At 34.2% G+C, this 17,532-nt stretch overlaps 1 protein-coding gene across 2 annotated transcripts in view; it reads left to right on the forward strand.

Moving 5' to 3' along the window:
* The window catches only part of ZNF292 (zinc finger protein 292), a 90,019-nt gene that overhangs the window by 45,881 nt on the left and 26,606 nt on the right, over positions 1-17,532 (forward strand). The window contains exons 3-5 of one of the 2 annotated variants that reach the window (XM_040627519.1): positions 2,491-2,645; positions 2,834-2,912; positions 5,139-5,274. In XM_040627519.1, coding sequence (XP_040483453.1) covers positions 2,491-2,645; positions 2,834-2,912; positions 5,139-5,274 — 370 coding nt within the window. The remainder of the gene's footprint in view (positions 1-2,490; positions 2,646-2,833; positions 2,913-5,138; positions 5,275-17,532) is intronic. The other variant, XM_040627520.1, reaches the window with a different exon arrangement.

The following is a 17,532-nucleotide window of genomic DNA, read 5'->3' on the forward strand; positions in this document are numbered from 1 at the left end:
AGCATTTATAGATTAAGTTCAGTCTTAGATGGATGTGGTTTGTGGTGCCCTAAACAGTTACAGTAGTAACATCAAAGGTCACTGATCACAGATCACCATGGCAAATATAATAATAACGAAAAAGTTTGAAATATTTTAAGAATTACCAAAATGTGACGACCACAAAGTAAGCAAATGCTGTTGGAAAAATTGTGCTGATAGACTTGCTCAATGCAGGGTTGCCAAAAACCTTCAGTTTTTAAAAGACGCAAAACCTTTGAAGCACAATGAAGTGAAGTGCAACAAAATGAGGTATGCCTAGATATGTACATATATGTAGAAATGTATGACCTTTTTAAGGGTTTCGTTTGGTTAGGAGATGAAAGGAGGAAGCTTATAATTTCAAATCCATTGGGAAATTGGTATGCTATATTTTCTGTTCTTTTTCAGCAAAAGTTAAAACTCTTATAGAAATTGATTCATTACTGCTAGAGGACTAATAGGGGAAACCTAAGCATTCATTCAGTCTAATCCATGTTAGATTAGAAATATTTGCCAGGCATGAAATTTCCTAGACCTCTAAACACGTTTTTCCAGGAAAAGGAAAATAATATTTAATAACTTTGTGTAGAAAGACAGTTGCTCGCTTAAGTAAGAATTGTATGCACAGTTGGTGTTAATTCGGAAATTCTTGAAGATGTGAGGTCCTCCTCTGCCACATCACCATAAAATGCCCAAGGAACACATTAAAACCAACATTATACTCTATTTCATTCCTAGAAATAGATAGATGATTACAAACAATCCCAAAATGCAGATCTTTGCATTCAGTTGGTAGGTTTGGTTTAGATTTTGTAAGTTCTTTTTTTTTTTTTTTTAAGATTTTATTTATTTTTGAGAGAGAGCACGTGCGCATGAGTGGGGGAGGGGCAGAGGAAGAGGAAGAAGCCTCGGGGCTAGATATTTATAAGTTCTGTTGAGGAATTTTTTCTTTTTTACTGCCAACACGAAATACATGCTCTTTTCCAATGCCAGTTCTCGAACTCTCCAACACCAAATAGGGAGTGTCCTGCAATTAAAATTAAATTCTGATCGTTAACTGGCTGAATTCAGACCCCAGGGGTTAAAGGGATCCGCCCCCCAAGACTGCCCTCACTTCAGATGTCAGTGGCAAGTTTGGGTCTCCAGGTTACCTGCACGTCTGTCCAACTTGGAGAGGATCAGGGTCTGTGCATATGTGACTGGTCAGAGAGTGAGTTGTTACTATGTTGCTCTTTAATTTACCAGAGTACCCTTTCTAGTCCATCCTTCCTTATTCTCTCTGATCATTAGCTACTGTTAGAGGTAGTAGAGAGGACAAGGCAGTGTTTTGAGTATTTGATAGTAGAATGTAAGTTCTTCCTTCCTCCCTCCCTAACTTTATAACTTACTTCCTACCTTTCTACCTATCTACGTATTTTTTAAAAGCTACTTCTGTGTGCCAGAGCGTATAAGCCCTCACGGAGTTTTCATTCACGATACCCTGTTTTCTGGGAGAGGGCACCTGAATTTCCACATGTGGTGAGCTGAGTCTTAAATCTTGAAGTGTGAAGAGGACCAACTATGGCAGTTTTCTATATTATAAAAACAATTGGAGTTCTTTATTTAGTATAATTATAGAACCTTTTAGATAATACTTTTTAGTTAACTCAGTATTTTAATAGTGTAGAGCCTTAAGTGTGGATGTCTTTAAATGCTGCTGCCAGTTTCTTCTACCTCTTCTATAGGATAAACAGCAGGGGGGAGTTTTTGTTTTGTGGGTTTTTTTTTACTTTTAGTAATTCTGATAAGGTATATTTGAAATATTTACTTCATTAAGGAATAAACAGTTTTTTATTTTAAAAAAATAAGTTTTTTATTTACAAAAGTTACTTGACCTTTTTCTTTAATATCTTTAATACTGATTTTACGTATGTTGATGTACTTTAGATGATTTTTTAAAGTGATAATGGTTGTTGTAAAAATTGTGATATGTGGTACTATTATTTTTTTATTAACTGAAAAATCACATGTCTTCTCTTACTATATGCAATTTATTTATTTTAGGTGTTGAATTTTATGCTCCTTATATGAAAAATAGAAACATAAATATTTGAAATTCTTTACTGCATGTCTTCTGGTCAAGCTGGTCTGGGAATCTTCTTTTTAAAATAACTTTTAAATGTTAGAAGTTTTGAGGTGAAAGGTGGCATTTTGACTAGAGAAGGAAGAATATAATGCTTATGACACATATCCTTCATGAAATGATGCTGTTGTTGGATAATTACACTAATCTTTTCTCTGACAGAGAGCTGTTGGAAATAAGACTATGACTTTATTACTTTTAATATTTTAATCAGTGTAAGCTACTTTTTGTTTTTATAAATAAAAAATGTTATTTTTCAAAATTTCTCAGAGAAGAAAGAAAAAGTTAATTAGCCAATATGTATTTTGATTTACATTGAATACTTTTTATTATTCCTTCCAAAACAGACACTCCTTGAATATGCAGAGAAATGGAAAACTTCAGAAGATCCTTTACCTTTATTGGAGGTATACACAGTGGCTATCCAAAGTTATGTTAAAGCCCGACCTTATCTTACCTCTGAATGTGAAAATGTAGCATTGGTTCTGGAACGCTTGGCATTGTGAGTAGACCTTTGAGTAAATAAAAAATTAGATTTAGCTTTTTGTTTTAATTCTGTATCTCAGTCTTAACGGTAGTTTAATTTTAAATAGAATAGTTACGGGTGTCTACTGATAGTAGCTTTATTTGTTTTATTTTACTTTGAATTTTAATAAATATTTGTATCCTTACCAATTTTTTGTTTTTTAGAAGCTGTGTTGAACTTTTACTGTGTCTGCCTGTTGAGTTATCAGATAAACAGTGGGAACAATTTCAGACACTGGTGCAGGTGAGAATATTTATCTATTAAATTTCATATAGGTATATCTTATATCCTTTTTCTTTATTCTTAATAATTATTTGGTTACACTTTAAAACATCTATGTAATAACAAGCATTAATTGCAGCTCTTGTTTACACTAATGTCACGCATATACTAGGTGTTCAATAAATATGTGTTAAATGAAGATACATATTTAGATAGATTGGTTGAATATTGCACTGTTCTGTAGGATCAGTTAATTAGGACTTTCACAGACCAGTAAGGGAAAAAAAAAGAAAATGTCCTAATTTGTATTTAGAAACAGCTTAATTGCTGAACATCTGCAATATGCCTTATACGAATTTAACATTTAATCCCTATGAAAACTTTGTGGGGGTAGGTATATTTTTCCCATTTTAAAGGTGAGGAAACTGAGGCTCATACTTTAAAATATTTATCTACCCAGATTTATACAGCCAATATTACAGAGTAGTTACTTGAATCAAGGTTCTTTATTCCAAAGTCCATGCTTTTCTCCTATAACTGAAAACACATGCTTTGTCTCTTTTATTTAGTGCTGTTATTCTACCTTATAGAAGTACTACACAATTTAGTACTTAGTTGTCTTGGAGTATTTTCAAGAATGTTAAATTTTGTTTCAAGCACTAGATTGTGCTGGTTATACTATAGCTTCAAGTAAGTTTTGGTTAATTGATTAAAAAGAATGTTTTTGCTAGCTAGTTTCGGAAAGTATTTCTCTTTCTCTAGCCAGAGTTCATAAAGTATATTTTGGCGTGATGTTTTTTTTCTGTAGGAGATATAGTAAAGAGAATTAGTTTCAAATTTTAGAAGCATGTGAAATAAACTGTACTTAGGTAGAGAAGGCAGCTTTCGTATTTTAATATTAACCATTAAAGTCTTCATCAATTGCAAAATTCTTTAAGGTAGGATTCATATCTTAATATCATAAGATTTCACATAGTGTCTTACACATAATACTTAACTGTTGAAATGAAGGTGTCTTGTCTTGTTTGTCATGTTGCAACTAACTTTTTGATGACACAGTTTCTACTTCAGCATATCAGTAACTCATGTCTTAGATTGTTTTGCCAGCAAGTATTTATTTTTAGGCAAATAATTATTTTAGGAACTTTTCATTGTTTGGCACTCTACCCCAGAATTAAGTTGTTTATATACAAATATAATACTGAATTCCTCATGCTATTTTGTCAGCATATGATAAACTTCTAAACTTTCCTTTTTGAAACCATAGCACTAGTTGATACTTTTTCATATGGGTTAATGAGAAGGAAATAACTCTTTAAATCCTTATATGGTAGCTTTCAGCAGTTGCTCGAAGAAACTTTCTTAAAGCACTGGAACTTGTTGCAGTGGGGAGACTTTATGGTTTTGAGGAATAGACTTTTTGTATAAACATAGCATGTAGCTTTAAGAATTTCCATGACAGTTTGCTCTCATATCAGAGCTTCCTTGGGGTTATTTTATACCTGCTTAACAGCATTTGTTTCATTTTGCCTTTGTTTTACTGTTTTAACCTTTCTTTACCCCACTAGAGGATAAGCTCCATAGTTGCAGGGACCAGTTGCTCTCTTCCCTAGTCCTTTGCCCATAGAAATTCCCAATAAACATTTTCTGAATTGAATAAAAACCATTGGTCTTTTGTGTCTTGAACAATATGCTAATTGCATGAACACTTGGAAACAACTAGTAAGCAAATTTTAGTGTCAGTTTTAAATAGAATATTTCCAAGGCTATGTAATGAATAAATGAAAAATCATGCATCTAGTTGTTTTCATAAGTCCCTTTTATTGGAATATGTGCATGTTGTCACTTAGGCCTTGATGCAAATCTGTCCTTTATTAATGGTAGAAGTCTTTCTGGAAAAAGTTTTTTTTTACTAACACAAAGGATATAAAATGTGTAAGGTCTTTTATGCTGTGGATATTCTGATAGTTTCCTTCAGAAGTAACTTTGCTCTTGGTTTAGATTTTGGGGGAAAATAATTTTAACTTATTTCTAGAAATACATTGTATTTAAAATTTACAATTGATACAATTCTTGAGATTCATCTTTAAGAATCAGAAGTAAAGGAATTCAGCACTTTGTAATGTGATGTGAAATTTTTAAGATAAAAGTCTTATTTTTCAAAAGTTTAGTATTATATTTAGAGCCTGATAAGCTTGCTTTTAAAAATCTGTTGTAATTCTTTGGATGTTTATTTAATATTTATAGGTAGCTCATGAAAAGCTGATGGAGAATGGCAGCTGTGAATTGCATTTTTTAGCTACTCTAGCTCAAGAGACTGGGGTGTGGAAAAACCCGGTACTGTGCACTATTCTTTCCCAGGAACCATTGGATAAGGATAAAGGTAAATTTTCTAGAGAGAGAGAAAAAAAAAGAATCATTAGACTAGAAAAAAATAAGTACTTAAAATTGTTTTGATAAATATAATTCATCTCAAGATTTCCCAAAGAAGGACCATTTAGTTAAATTTTAGCTGAGGTGCTTGAGGCCCTTCACCTTCATTTTATTTGGGGGAAGATATACTTATAGGCTATTACACAGTCTTAGAGTAACAGAAAAAGTAAAATTTTTTCCCAACATCTTTTCAAATAGAGGAATTCCCTCTGCAATATCCTGACAGGTGGCAATCTAGCTTATATTTGATAACATACTTGACAGATGGGAAACAGAAATAGGGCAGTTAAATGATTTTCCTCAAAATAGAGAAAGAAATTAAACCTAGAACTCTCAAGTCTTCTGCCTCTAAGATTAGTACTCTTTCTCAAACAGCTTATCGCTCCATCTTATTTTATTCTGTTTTGTTGTTACTGTATGAGCTTGGACAATAAAGATCCCAGTTAAACTGAAACTGGCAGATACCCTGTTGGAAGTAGATGGCCAAATCACTAATAATATGTAAACACTTAATGTTCAGAGCTCAAAAAATTATATATACCACGAAGAATAGAGCAGTTATTGTCTTTGGTATTTTCCTTGAGATTATTTAGGAAGGTGCACAGATTTCACCCGAACTTTTCCCATGGTACTTAACTGAAGAAGTAAACAAACTTCTTTTGTTGATTGCTGCTTTGCTTGTTGATTGATGGCAAACTTTAGGCATTTTGCTATGTTATAGCAAATTGTGAAGGCTCTGAGAAAGGAATATTCGGTCCATTGGTTGTGAACTCTTCTGGTACATTGGTATTTACCGAAAGGCTTTCCAGCCAATCTCCAAACTTCTCTTCAAGCTGTTTTTTCCTACCTGGCTCCCCTCTTAACCATTTCTCCATGCTTTGCTTGATAGTTCTAGCGATGTTATCCATTCCTTAATTTTCACAAGCAGATTGTTTTTAGTACCCCCTTCCATTGTGGATATCCACAGATTAACTGCAGTATTCTCAAGACCTTGGAGAAATGCGGAGTGGATTCTGATTATTTAAATTAATAATAACAACATTTAAAAGTTGAGAATCTTAGATTTTTTGCCTTTGGCATATTAGTTATATTCCCAGTATACTAATACCACTAAGATTTTGTTCTTACAATCAAATTATCCTTTCTAATTTATTCAGCTTTTGGAAATACTGGATGTAATAGATTAATAATATCAGATTACATTGTATAGTTCCTAACAGTTTGAAATGTGCTTTTATATTCATGGTTTCAAATTTAACCTTGATGATCCTGTGAAAAAGGTAGGATCTTTATTATCCCTATTTTACAGATGAGGAAACGGAGGCTCAGGAAGATTGGTTGTCTTTTCTATATTACATTGCCAGTGTTTTGAGGCAGAGCCAGGAATTGAAGTCAGGACCTCTCTCCTTTTTTATATCATGCCCTGTTGCACCTAGCTTAATAAATTGCACCTAGCTTAAATAAAGAATTAACTCCATTTTTCTGTTGTCAATTTCTGAAGAGCTTTTTTTTTTTTTTTTTTGCTAAACTCAACACATTACACTAAAGCAAGAAAATGGTACCTTCACCTTAGCAGAGATTTAAAATTTATTTTTAAAAAATATGTGCTCAGTTTCCTTACTTGCTTGGATGTGCCTAACATCATTTCTGTTAACAAAGTCTCTGCCCATCTCTGCTGCTTTATTTCTTGTTCTTTGCCTGACATAGCTACTGGAGTAATTTGGACTATTGAGCCAAGAGGAGTTTCTTACGATAGCAGTAGTTGTAGGTAGCCAGACTTTAATACAACTCAGTGAAGCAATCAGATGTTAAACGACAGAGTTTTTGCAGCCATAATCTTTACTTGGTCCTCACTTACTTAGAATGTCTCTTTGATGGGAGTCATTTTACAGATAATCACATAAACTTAGAAGTGTATGTTTCATAATTACATCTTTTGAAAAAGTTGAAGGAGTTAACATTTTACACAAAAATATTAATTTATTTACATGTTCAAACTTGATGACTCAAAAGGATGGGGAACTTTAAGCTTTAAATATCCAGCCTCTTAGTTTAACTTAACTACAGCAAGTTTGTAGAGAACCAGAGCTTAGAGAATAATGAATACACCTTAGGAGGCTATGCTCATTAGTTTGTTTATAGTGAAGCCTTTGGAGGTTTGATGTAATATTTGAACAGTAATCTACTTAATCCTGAACTTTTTTTTTAATTGAGTAAATTTGGATTCACTAAAACCCAGCTAACCCAAGAAATGCTCTTTGATTTGGGGAATTGAGGGTGGCTGAAAATGCTGGTTTCACTTTAAGGTTTTAGCATCTTAGAATGAAGTAACTCTAATAACTAAATCAACATAGTTCAAGTAGATGGCCTTTGAATATCACAGGAACTTTAAGCTTATATATTACTTGTACCTTTCTTTAGTCATAGTCTCAGAATTAGAAAGACAGTAACGCTTATTTTTTTACCCAATTTCAGCTCCCTTCTAAATATCACTGATAAATAAATTGGCTTTCTCTTAAACACCAATTTCTTCCCTAGAGAGGTGATTTGCTGTGTAGTTCAGTCTGTTCTTAACCTGTGATTAGAAAATCTTCACTACGAAAACTGTGAAAACAGTATTCTTAGAATTTCATCTTTTGAATCTAGTGCTACCCCTAGAGCCATGCCAAACAAAGTATAAATCCCTCTTCTCGTGCCATAGCAATTGAGATTTTTAAAGATTTTAAATCTAAATCGTGATTCCTGGTTTTTTTAGTGCATTTTGTTGTTCTCTTTAATATGTAATTCTCAGAATCTTATGTGTACCCTAAATATAATCTGGCTGACTTTGAGGTCATTGGTACTCTCATTTTTCATCCTAACAATTTATACTTTTAGTGTGACTTAAGGTGACATTAAACTTTGTGGGTAGCTATATCATTCTCACAACTCAGTGAGATTACTAAAATCACACAAAAATTTTAAAAAATAAATGCTACCCTTAAATTATCAACTGCATTTTTATACTTTGTCTTTTGGCACACAAGGCATTGCTTTTTTTTTTTTTTTCTTTCTGCTTAATTTCACTGTTAGATTCATTCTGTGTTTGCAACTTTTCAGTATTCTTTTCAGTCTTGATTTTGTTATCCAAGGTTTTTGTCCTTACCAGTTTCCTCTTACTAACATATATTCTGTTGGCATCCAGGTCCTTGAAAATAACCATAAAATGGTCATGTCCAGAAACCTAGCCCCTCGGATACTTACGAAATCTTCCTTCTTACCTTCAGTCCTTTAATCAATACTCTTTGATTATGGTTGTTTGATAAAATATGCCTGTTTTTCCTTTGTCTGCTCTGTGGTTCTCCTTTTGTGTAAATAAGGATTTGATGAAAGACCATAACACCATAACAAGTATTTGGCTAGAGTTCTTTTAAGTAATAATGTTTAATATTGAGGTTAGTATGACCTAATTTATTATTTTTTAAAATGAACTTTTTATTTTAGAATAGTTTTAGATTTACAGAAAAATTGTGAGTTCCCCATATACCCCACTACCAGTTTTCCTTATTCTTCATATCTTACATTAGTATGATACATTTGTCACAGTTAATAAACCAGCATTTATACTTTGTTATTAATTAACTTCCATACTTTATTCAGATTTCCTTAGTTTTTACCTAATGTCCTTTTTCTGTTCCAGGATCCCATCCAGGATACCACATTACATTTAGTCGTCATGTCTTCTTAGGCTCCTCTTGGCTGTGACAGTTTTTCAGACTTTCCTTGTTTTTGATGACCTTGACAGTTTTGAGGAATACTGGTCAGGTATTTTGTAGAATATCCCTTAATTGGGAGTTGTCTGATGTTGCTCTCTTGATTAGAACTGGGCTTGTGGATTTGGGGAGGAAGATCACAGAGGTAAAGTGCCATTGTTATCACATCATATCAGGGGTACATACTATCCACATGACTTCTCATTGTTGATATTAACCTTGCTTACCTGGCTGTGGTGCTGTGTTTTGTCAGGTTTCTCCACTCTAAAGTTACTCTTTTTCTCCCTTTCCATATAGTACTCTTTGGAAGGAAGTTATCATGCAACCCACACTTAAGAGGTGGAAATTTAAGCTCCACCTCCTGGAGGGGGGAAGTATCTACACAGATTATTTGGAATTTACACAGATTTCCCCCATTTATTCAGTCATTTATTTATATCAGTATAGACTAAGGGATATTCATTTTATACTTTGGTATAATCCAATACTATTATTTATTTTGTTACTCAAATTGTCCCAGCCTTGGCCATTGCGAACCCTCTGATTTAATTTCTGTGTCCCTTTGACATACCCTTGTCATTATAGATTATGTTTTTTATTTGAGTACTTTCTTGCTTTCTAGCTCTATAAGGTACTCCAGCTTATTTTCCTTATTTCCCGCCCCAGTTGTAGAATTGGCTATTTTTCCAAAGAATCCTAGTTCTTTTTTCTTGGAGAACAGTAATAGACCTGATAACTGGGTGTGTTTATTGCTACTGAAGTGACATTGCTTCTAGGGTATCATTGCTTCTAGGACCTCTCAACAGACAAAGCAAGAAAATATATGTAGGTATACTAATCTGTGTGTAGACACATCTGTAAATATTTCCATATGTAACCAGCTGTATTTATATCAAACTAAATAGAAAGGTTCATCCTAATGTCTTCCACTCTAATCCATACCACAGGGATCGTTCTTTTCTCCTCTTTTTGCTTATCTGTAACTTCTCACTTCAACAGAATGTCCTATAATTGGAATCATGCAATATTATAGTCTTTTCAGACTGACCTCCTACCATTGGCCATCTATATACTTAATCAGTGTTAGTGTACATGTATAGTGGTTTCAGAATTGATAACTTATACCTCTGTGGAAAACAACTTTACTGATTAGAATACAATGCTTATGTACGATTTCTCTTGCCATTTTTCTTATAGACTCTGTTCATCCAGAGTTAGTTAGGTGAGCACTTTATTTCCCTTCCTCTTTCAGTGAAGTTCTTTCATAACATTTATAATACACATTTTTTTTTGCCATATTAATTTCATCCTGGGCTTCCCCAACCTCCTAAATTTTTAAAAATTTGCATACCTTAAGATTTCTTGTTTGTGCTGTAAAGTTCTATAGGCTTTGGCAAATGCATAGTACGATGTATCCACCATGGCGGTATCATACAGAATAGTTTCACTGCCATAAAAAATCAACTGTCTTCACCCACTGAAGCCTCTCGTGAACACCTGATAACTACTGATTTCTTTACCATCTCTATAGTTTTGCGTTTTCAAGATTGTCTTACAATTATAGCCTTTTGGCCTAGCTTCTTTTACTTGGCAATATGTATTTAACATTCATCTATGTCTTGTGTATCTCAACAACTCATTCCTTTTTATTGCTGAATAGTATTCCATGATAGTATGTGTTATATGAATGTACCAGTTTCTTCATTCACCTATTAAAAGACATCTTGTTTACTACCATTGCTGTTTATGAATAAAGCTACTGTAAACATTTGCATGTAAGTTTTTGGGTGGATGTAAGTTTCACACGAGTTGGGTAAATACTGGGGTAAGATTGCTAGATCATATGGTAAGACTGTGTTTTGCTTTGTAAGAAACTGCCAAACTGTTTTCTAAAGTGCCTGTACCATTCTGTATTCTCACCAGCAGTGAATGACGATTCATGTTACTCTAGACCCTCGTTGGTAATTGGGATTACCTATTTTGGTAATTGCAGCCATTCTGATAGGTGTGTCGTAATATCACATTTTTGTTTCAGTTAGCATCTCTGTGATGACATAAGACACTGAACATGTTTTCATATGCATATTTGCCATCTGTATATCTTCTTCGGTGAGGCATCCCTTTAGATTTTTTTTCTATTTTTTAATCAGGTTGTTTGTTCTCTTATTGTTAATTTTTAACAGTGCTTTGTATATTCTGGATACGAGTTCTTTATCAGACATGAGTGTTGCAAATACGTTCTTTCAGTCTGTGGCTCATCCTTTTTCTTAACAGTGTCTTTCACAGAGCAGAAATTTAAAATTTTAATGAAGTCCAACTTATGAATTTTTTCTTTTGTGGATCGTGCTTTTGGTGTTTTATCTAAAAACTCATTACCACTATGTTAACTATACTGGAATTAAAATGAAATAATATAAAATAAAAATAGCAATGCATACATACATACTCATTACCAAACCTAGAGTTCTATAGATTTCTTTCATAGAAGTTTTATAGTGTCACATTTTACATTTGGGTCTCTGATACATACTGAGATAATTTTTGTGACAGGCATAACCTAATTTATGATTAATGAATCTGTCTTGGCTCTTAATGCTCATGAATCTTCTGAACAATCACACACCATGCTTTTAATATAATTAATTTTGAGACTCTTATTCAGGATTATATCTGTTGCTCATCCCTATCTTGAAAATTACTTTTTCCCATTTATTTCCATTTGCTGCATTGTTCTGCCCTTTTAAATACAAAGCTTATTAACAGAACCACCATTAGAGGAATTCTCCTTTTTCTCCGTTATCATAAATAATGCATAGTCAAACCCAAGTGGCAATCTTTTCTCCAGAAGTTACCCACCTCTGCTAGTTTGATTGTTCTCAACATTTTTGGTGTGCTATGGGTCATCTTGGGTTCTGGCTTTAATAACATCTTGCATAGGTTCGTAACACTTGTGTGTGCATCGTTGGTCCTGAGCCTGCTTTCCATTTTGTACAGATCATTTTACAGTCTAAACTCAGAGAGAGCTCCCTATTACAGTCACACTGAGTTCCCTCAAACCTGTCCCTTATACTTCTATATTGGGATAATTTGCAGTTGCACAAATTACATTTTTGTTAGCTTGCCAGTCCTTTCTTGAATCTTAGGCCCTGCAGTCTTCTCCCCCCACCCCGGAACCCCTTCTTTTTCAAAGGAAATTTCTTAAGCTTACCACAGTACTTATAAATCCTTAAGAATTTTGTGAGAAAATAAGTCTTTATTTCAGTAATAAACTTTGCATTTAAAAGTGAAGGTGGAAAAACTGTTCCCTGGTTTATCAGATATTAGCATACATAAGATGTAATATTTGAAGGGAGGGGAGATGGGAGGAGAGAGCAGGTGATAACTCATACTTTCCAGGTAAATAGGATGAGGTCAGATCTGATTGCAGGCAGCTGCATTTAGTTTTGGATAATCTCCAGTTCTTTCACCCTGATACTTTTGTTGTATTTTTCGTGTGTAGTATATATAGCTTTACATGTCTGTACAGAGAATGCCAGAAGAGGTGACTTCGAAAACTAGATTCAAATCTATTGACAGTTACTTTGTGTTAGGACATTTCTTACAGAGAGTCACTAAAAAGAGTACCTTAAAGACTATATTAAGTACTTTTAGAAATAACAGTTGGCCTAACTTGTTTCTCTTTGGTTTTGTTTCGTTTTTGTTTCCTTTTCCTTTTTCCTTTCCCTCCCTTCTTTTCTTTCCCTCCCTTCTTTTCTTTTCTTTTTTCTTTTCTTTCTTTTTTCTCTTTTCTTTTCTTTTCTTTTCTTTCTTGTTGTTTGATTTCTCTTTTTTTGCCTTATGGCCTTCTCCCTTCTGTGCCCTTAATTGATCTTGTCCTGATATAAAAAGTAAGTGAATGGAACATTTTAGATTTTATTTTTAAAAATCACTTCTAAATTAGACTACCTTTTACTTATGTATAACCCTTAGATCATTGAGGACCGGTGACTGGATAGAATTAAGCTGATAGAATTTAACTGTAGTAAGCCTATAAAAGTGTTCAGTCCCATTTTAGGCTGATGACATATTTATATTTAATGTTAATTATACTTCTATATAATTAAATATAAATGTAGTGACCCCCAAATCGTCATTTTTACTAGAAATGGTTTTAAAATACACTCATTGGTTTCTTGAAGCATTCTGTTTTAGTAAGTGTATTGTATAATAAAGTTACATGGATAAATACGTCAACTTAATTACATTCAAATCTCATAGTGAAATCTTATTTCACACGAAAATTTTAGTGTTGCTTACTAACTAGGTTCATCTATGGCATGGATATTTTTTTTAGTCCTCAAAAATTCTTTTTTTCTTTTTTTTAGATTTTATTTGAGAGAGTGTGAGTAAGAGAACAGGAGTGGGGCGTGGGGGGTGGGGAGGGGAGGCAGAAGCAGACTCCTCACTGAGCAGGGACCTGATATGGGTAGATCAGGGACTCCAGGATCATGACCTGGGCTGAAGGCAGACACTTAAACCAACTGAGTCACCCAAGCGCCTCTAGTCTTTAAAAATTCTGTTTTATAGCAACCAAGTCAAAAAATCAGTTATGATCAAAAGGTTTTACCGTAGTCAAGTAATGACCATGAAGTTTCAGATTTAATGAAAAAGCAAGCAACATGATTTAAGAAATTCTTAAATCTTTTAAGTAAAAAATTCTATTTCTTATAAATGTAACATATTCCCTCAGGAAAGGGTGAAGGGTAGAGTGAAGATTAAGACTATCCCTAATTGGTAATTTGGACACCGAAATACAGATACCTAGAGAAGTGTTTCTCAAACCTGTCTGTGATTAAATTACCTAGAGAGTTTTTAGACATTTCAGTGCTGGAGGCCTGCCTCAGACCAGAGGCTCTGGGTCTGAGCCCCAGGCATCAGTACTTTTTAGAAGATCAACATACTTATGCAGCCATGGTTAAGAACCACTTGCCTACAGCTTGAAGTATTGTGTTTTTATTAAATTTCTAAATGTGGGGGCCCCTGGGTTGCTCAGTCGGTTAGAGTTTTAGAGTCTGCCTTCTGCTGAGATCATGATCCCAGGGTTCTGGGATCGAGCCCCACACCGGGCTCCCTGCTCAGTGGGAATTCTGCTGCTCACTCTTCCTCTGCCCCTCCGTCTGCTTGTGCTCTCTCAAATAAAAAAATAAAATCTAAAAAACAAAAATTCTGAATTTGGATATTTGTGACTAACAGTACTGCCTTGATTTTTTAAATTTATTTTTTTATTGTGGTAAAAAACAGATAACAGTGTACCATTTAATCATTTTTAATTGTATAGTTCAGTAGTGTTAGGTATATTCATATTGTTGTAAAAAACATCTCCAGAACTTTTCATCTTGCAAAACTAAGATTCTGTAACTTTCTTTTCTTTTTTTAAGATTTTATTTATTTAAGAGAGCGTACACGAGTGGTGGGAGGGGTGGGGGGGCCAACAGATGCCCCGTTGAGCATGGAGCCTGACTCAGGGCTCAATCTCAGGACCCCAAGATCATGAGCTGAGCTGATGTCAGATGATTAACTGACTGAGCCACCCAGGCTCCCCAACAATTTTTTTTTTTTTAATTCTGTAACAATTTAATATCAACTCCCTCTACCACACCTCTCCCAGCCCCTGGCTAACCACCATTTTATTTTTGGTTTCTATAACTTAGATTACTTTTGTTACCTTAATAAGTAGAATCATATCATATTTGCCTTTTTGTGACTGCCTTATTTCACTTAGCATAATGTTCTCAAGGGTCATCCATGTTGTAGCACATCCCAGGATTTCTTCCTTTTTAAGAGTGAATAATACTCCACTGCATGGATGTATACCACATTTTGTTTATTCATTCGTTGGTGGACATTGGGGTTGCTTCCACTTCTTAGCTTTTATGAGTAGTACTGCTGTGAACATGGGGGTGCATGTGCATATCACTTGAAGACCCTCCTTTCAGTTCTTTTATGTACAAACCCAGAAGTGGAATAGCTGGATCATATGGTAGATAGTTCTGTTTTTAACTTCGAGGAGCTTCCAGATTGTTTTCCATAGAAGTTCCACCATTTTACAGTCCCATCAACAGTACACAAAGGTTCCAATTTCTCCACATCCTCACCAACACTTACTTTCTGAGTTTGTTGGGTTTTTTTTTTTTATAGTAATTTTTCTAATGGATTATGAGGTGATACCTCATTGTAGTTTGATTTGCATTTCTCTGATGGTTAGTTGGGTACCTTTTCATGTGTTCGTTGGACGTTTGTATGTCATCTTTGGATAAATGTCTGTTAAAGTCCTTTGCCCACTTTGTAATAGGTTTATTTGATTTTTTATTGTTGAGTTGTAAGAATTCTTTATATATTCTGGATATTAACCCCTTATCAGATATATGACTTGCAGATATTTTCTTCCATTACGTAGGTTGCCTTTTCACTTTGTTGATTCTGTCTTTTGATGCATAAAAAAAATTAGGTTTGATGTAGTTGCAGTTGGCTGTTTTTGTTTTTATTGTCTGTATCTTGGTGTCATATCCAGTAAATCCTTGCCAAGTCCAATGTCTTCAGGTGTATCTCCTTTGTTTTCTTTTAGGAGTTTTGTAGTTTTGGGTCTTACATTTAGATCTTTAATCCATTTTGAGTTAAATTTCTGTATGGTATATGGTAAGTGTCCAGCTTCATTCTTTTGCATGTAAACATGAGTTTTCCCAGCACCATTTGTTGAAGAGACTGTCCATTTCTCATTGACTGATCTTGGCACTCTTGTTGAAGATCATTTGACCATATATATGAAGGTTTGTTTCTGGCCTTTTTGCTCTGTTGCATTGCCTATATGTCTGTCTTTATGCTAGTACCACACTGTTCCGATTACTGTAGCTTTATAAATAATTTTGAAGTAAGGAAGTGTGACACTTCAGACTTTGTTCTTTTTCAAAATTGTTTTGGCTATTGGGAGTCCCTTGAGATTTCATTTGAATTTTAGGGTAAATTTTTCTCTCTCTGCAAGAAACATTGTGATTTGACAGGAATTGTATTAAATTCTTAGATAGCTTTGATAGCTGGACATCTTAACAGTATTAAGTCTTTGAATCCACAAACACGGGGATCTCTCCATCTACTTGTGTCTTTAATTTCTTTCAGCCATGTTTTGTAGATTTCAGAGTACAAGTCTTTCACCTTAGTTAGATTTGTTCCTAAGTATTTGTTGATACTGTAAATGGAATTGTTTTCTTAATTTCCTTTTCAGGTTGTTCATTGTTAGTATATAAAAATGCAACTTATTTTTGTATTTTAATTTTTGTATCCTATAACTTGGCTAAAGTCACTTATTCTAATAGTTTTTTTGTGGCATCCTTAGGGTTTCCTACATAAAAAATCATGTCATCTGTAGTCGGATTGTTTTACTTCTTCCTTTCCAATTTGGTTGCCCTTCCTCCCTCCCTCCCTCCCTTCCTTCCTTCCTTTTCTTTCCCTCTTCCTTTCTTCCTCTTCTTTCTTTCTCTCTCTCTCTCTTTCTTTCCAAATGGTAAATTGTTTTTAAGAGAAAATACAAATTATATTTTTTAAAAAGGAATAATTGATGCAGATTCAGGTAGGCCATGGTGAAAAGTTTAGAATTTACTCATGGAAGGCAAAGGGAAAGCTTTTGAGTGTTTTAAGCTGGAGAAGATGTGATGGTGTAAGGGTGGATGCAGAAGACTAGCAGAGTGCTACAAAGTGGTCTGATGGATTAATGACGGGCTGGGAGGAGTGGGTAAATGGTAGGAGTAGAGGTGGAGAAAAGTGAATGGGATGGAGTATTTAGGCATTAGAAGTGACAGAATTAGGAGGTGAATTGGATGTGTGGGTGAAAAGAAAGCACAAGAGAGCATTTTTTAAGGCCACTGTTAGATTCCTGGCTTGAGCATGACTAAGTGAATTGAGATAATACGTACTGTGGTATAGAGATTGGTTTGCAGAGTTTGAGATGCTTGCTAAATAGCTAGTTCAGAGATGCTGCAGAGGAGATTGTGGGCAAATCTGGCCATGGAAATACATGCCCAGTAGATTAAGTTGAGGGAAATCCAGGACCTAGTTAGTCTAAGCTTTGGTGCATAGGACATGCTCATTTAATATTTGTGTAATGATTTATCACAAAATCAACTTATATATTGTAATATAGTTAAAGTTACTTATCTTTAATGTAGAAACTAGTATTTTTTAATACCGCGTAAGTGGCATTCTATGCGAAGAAGCCATTCTTTCTTACTGAGCTAGCTAAATATTATTGATTTACATTATCGTTTTACGTCGTCCAGCTCTCTTGATAGGCTCAAATGTAGTAAAATCTGCTTTTCTGTTCAAGTCCATAAATACAGAGAAAAGAGATTAAAAGGCTGCACACAGTAAAATTCAAGATATTTTTATTTTTATGGGATGGAAGTGGAAAAAGCAGGGTAGAGAAT

Source organism: Ursus maritimus, unplaced genomic scaffold, assembly GCF_017311325.1.
Source record: "Ursus maritimus isolate PB19 unplaced genomic scaffold, ASM1731132v1 scaffold_13, whole genome shotgun sequence".
Lineage (NCBI taxonomy): Eukaryota > Metazoa > Chordata > Mammalia > Carnivora > Ursidae > Ursus > Ursus maritimus.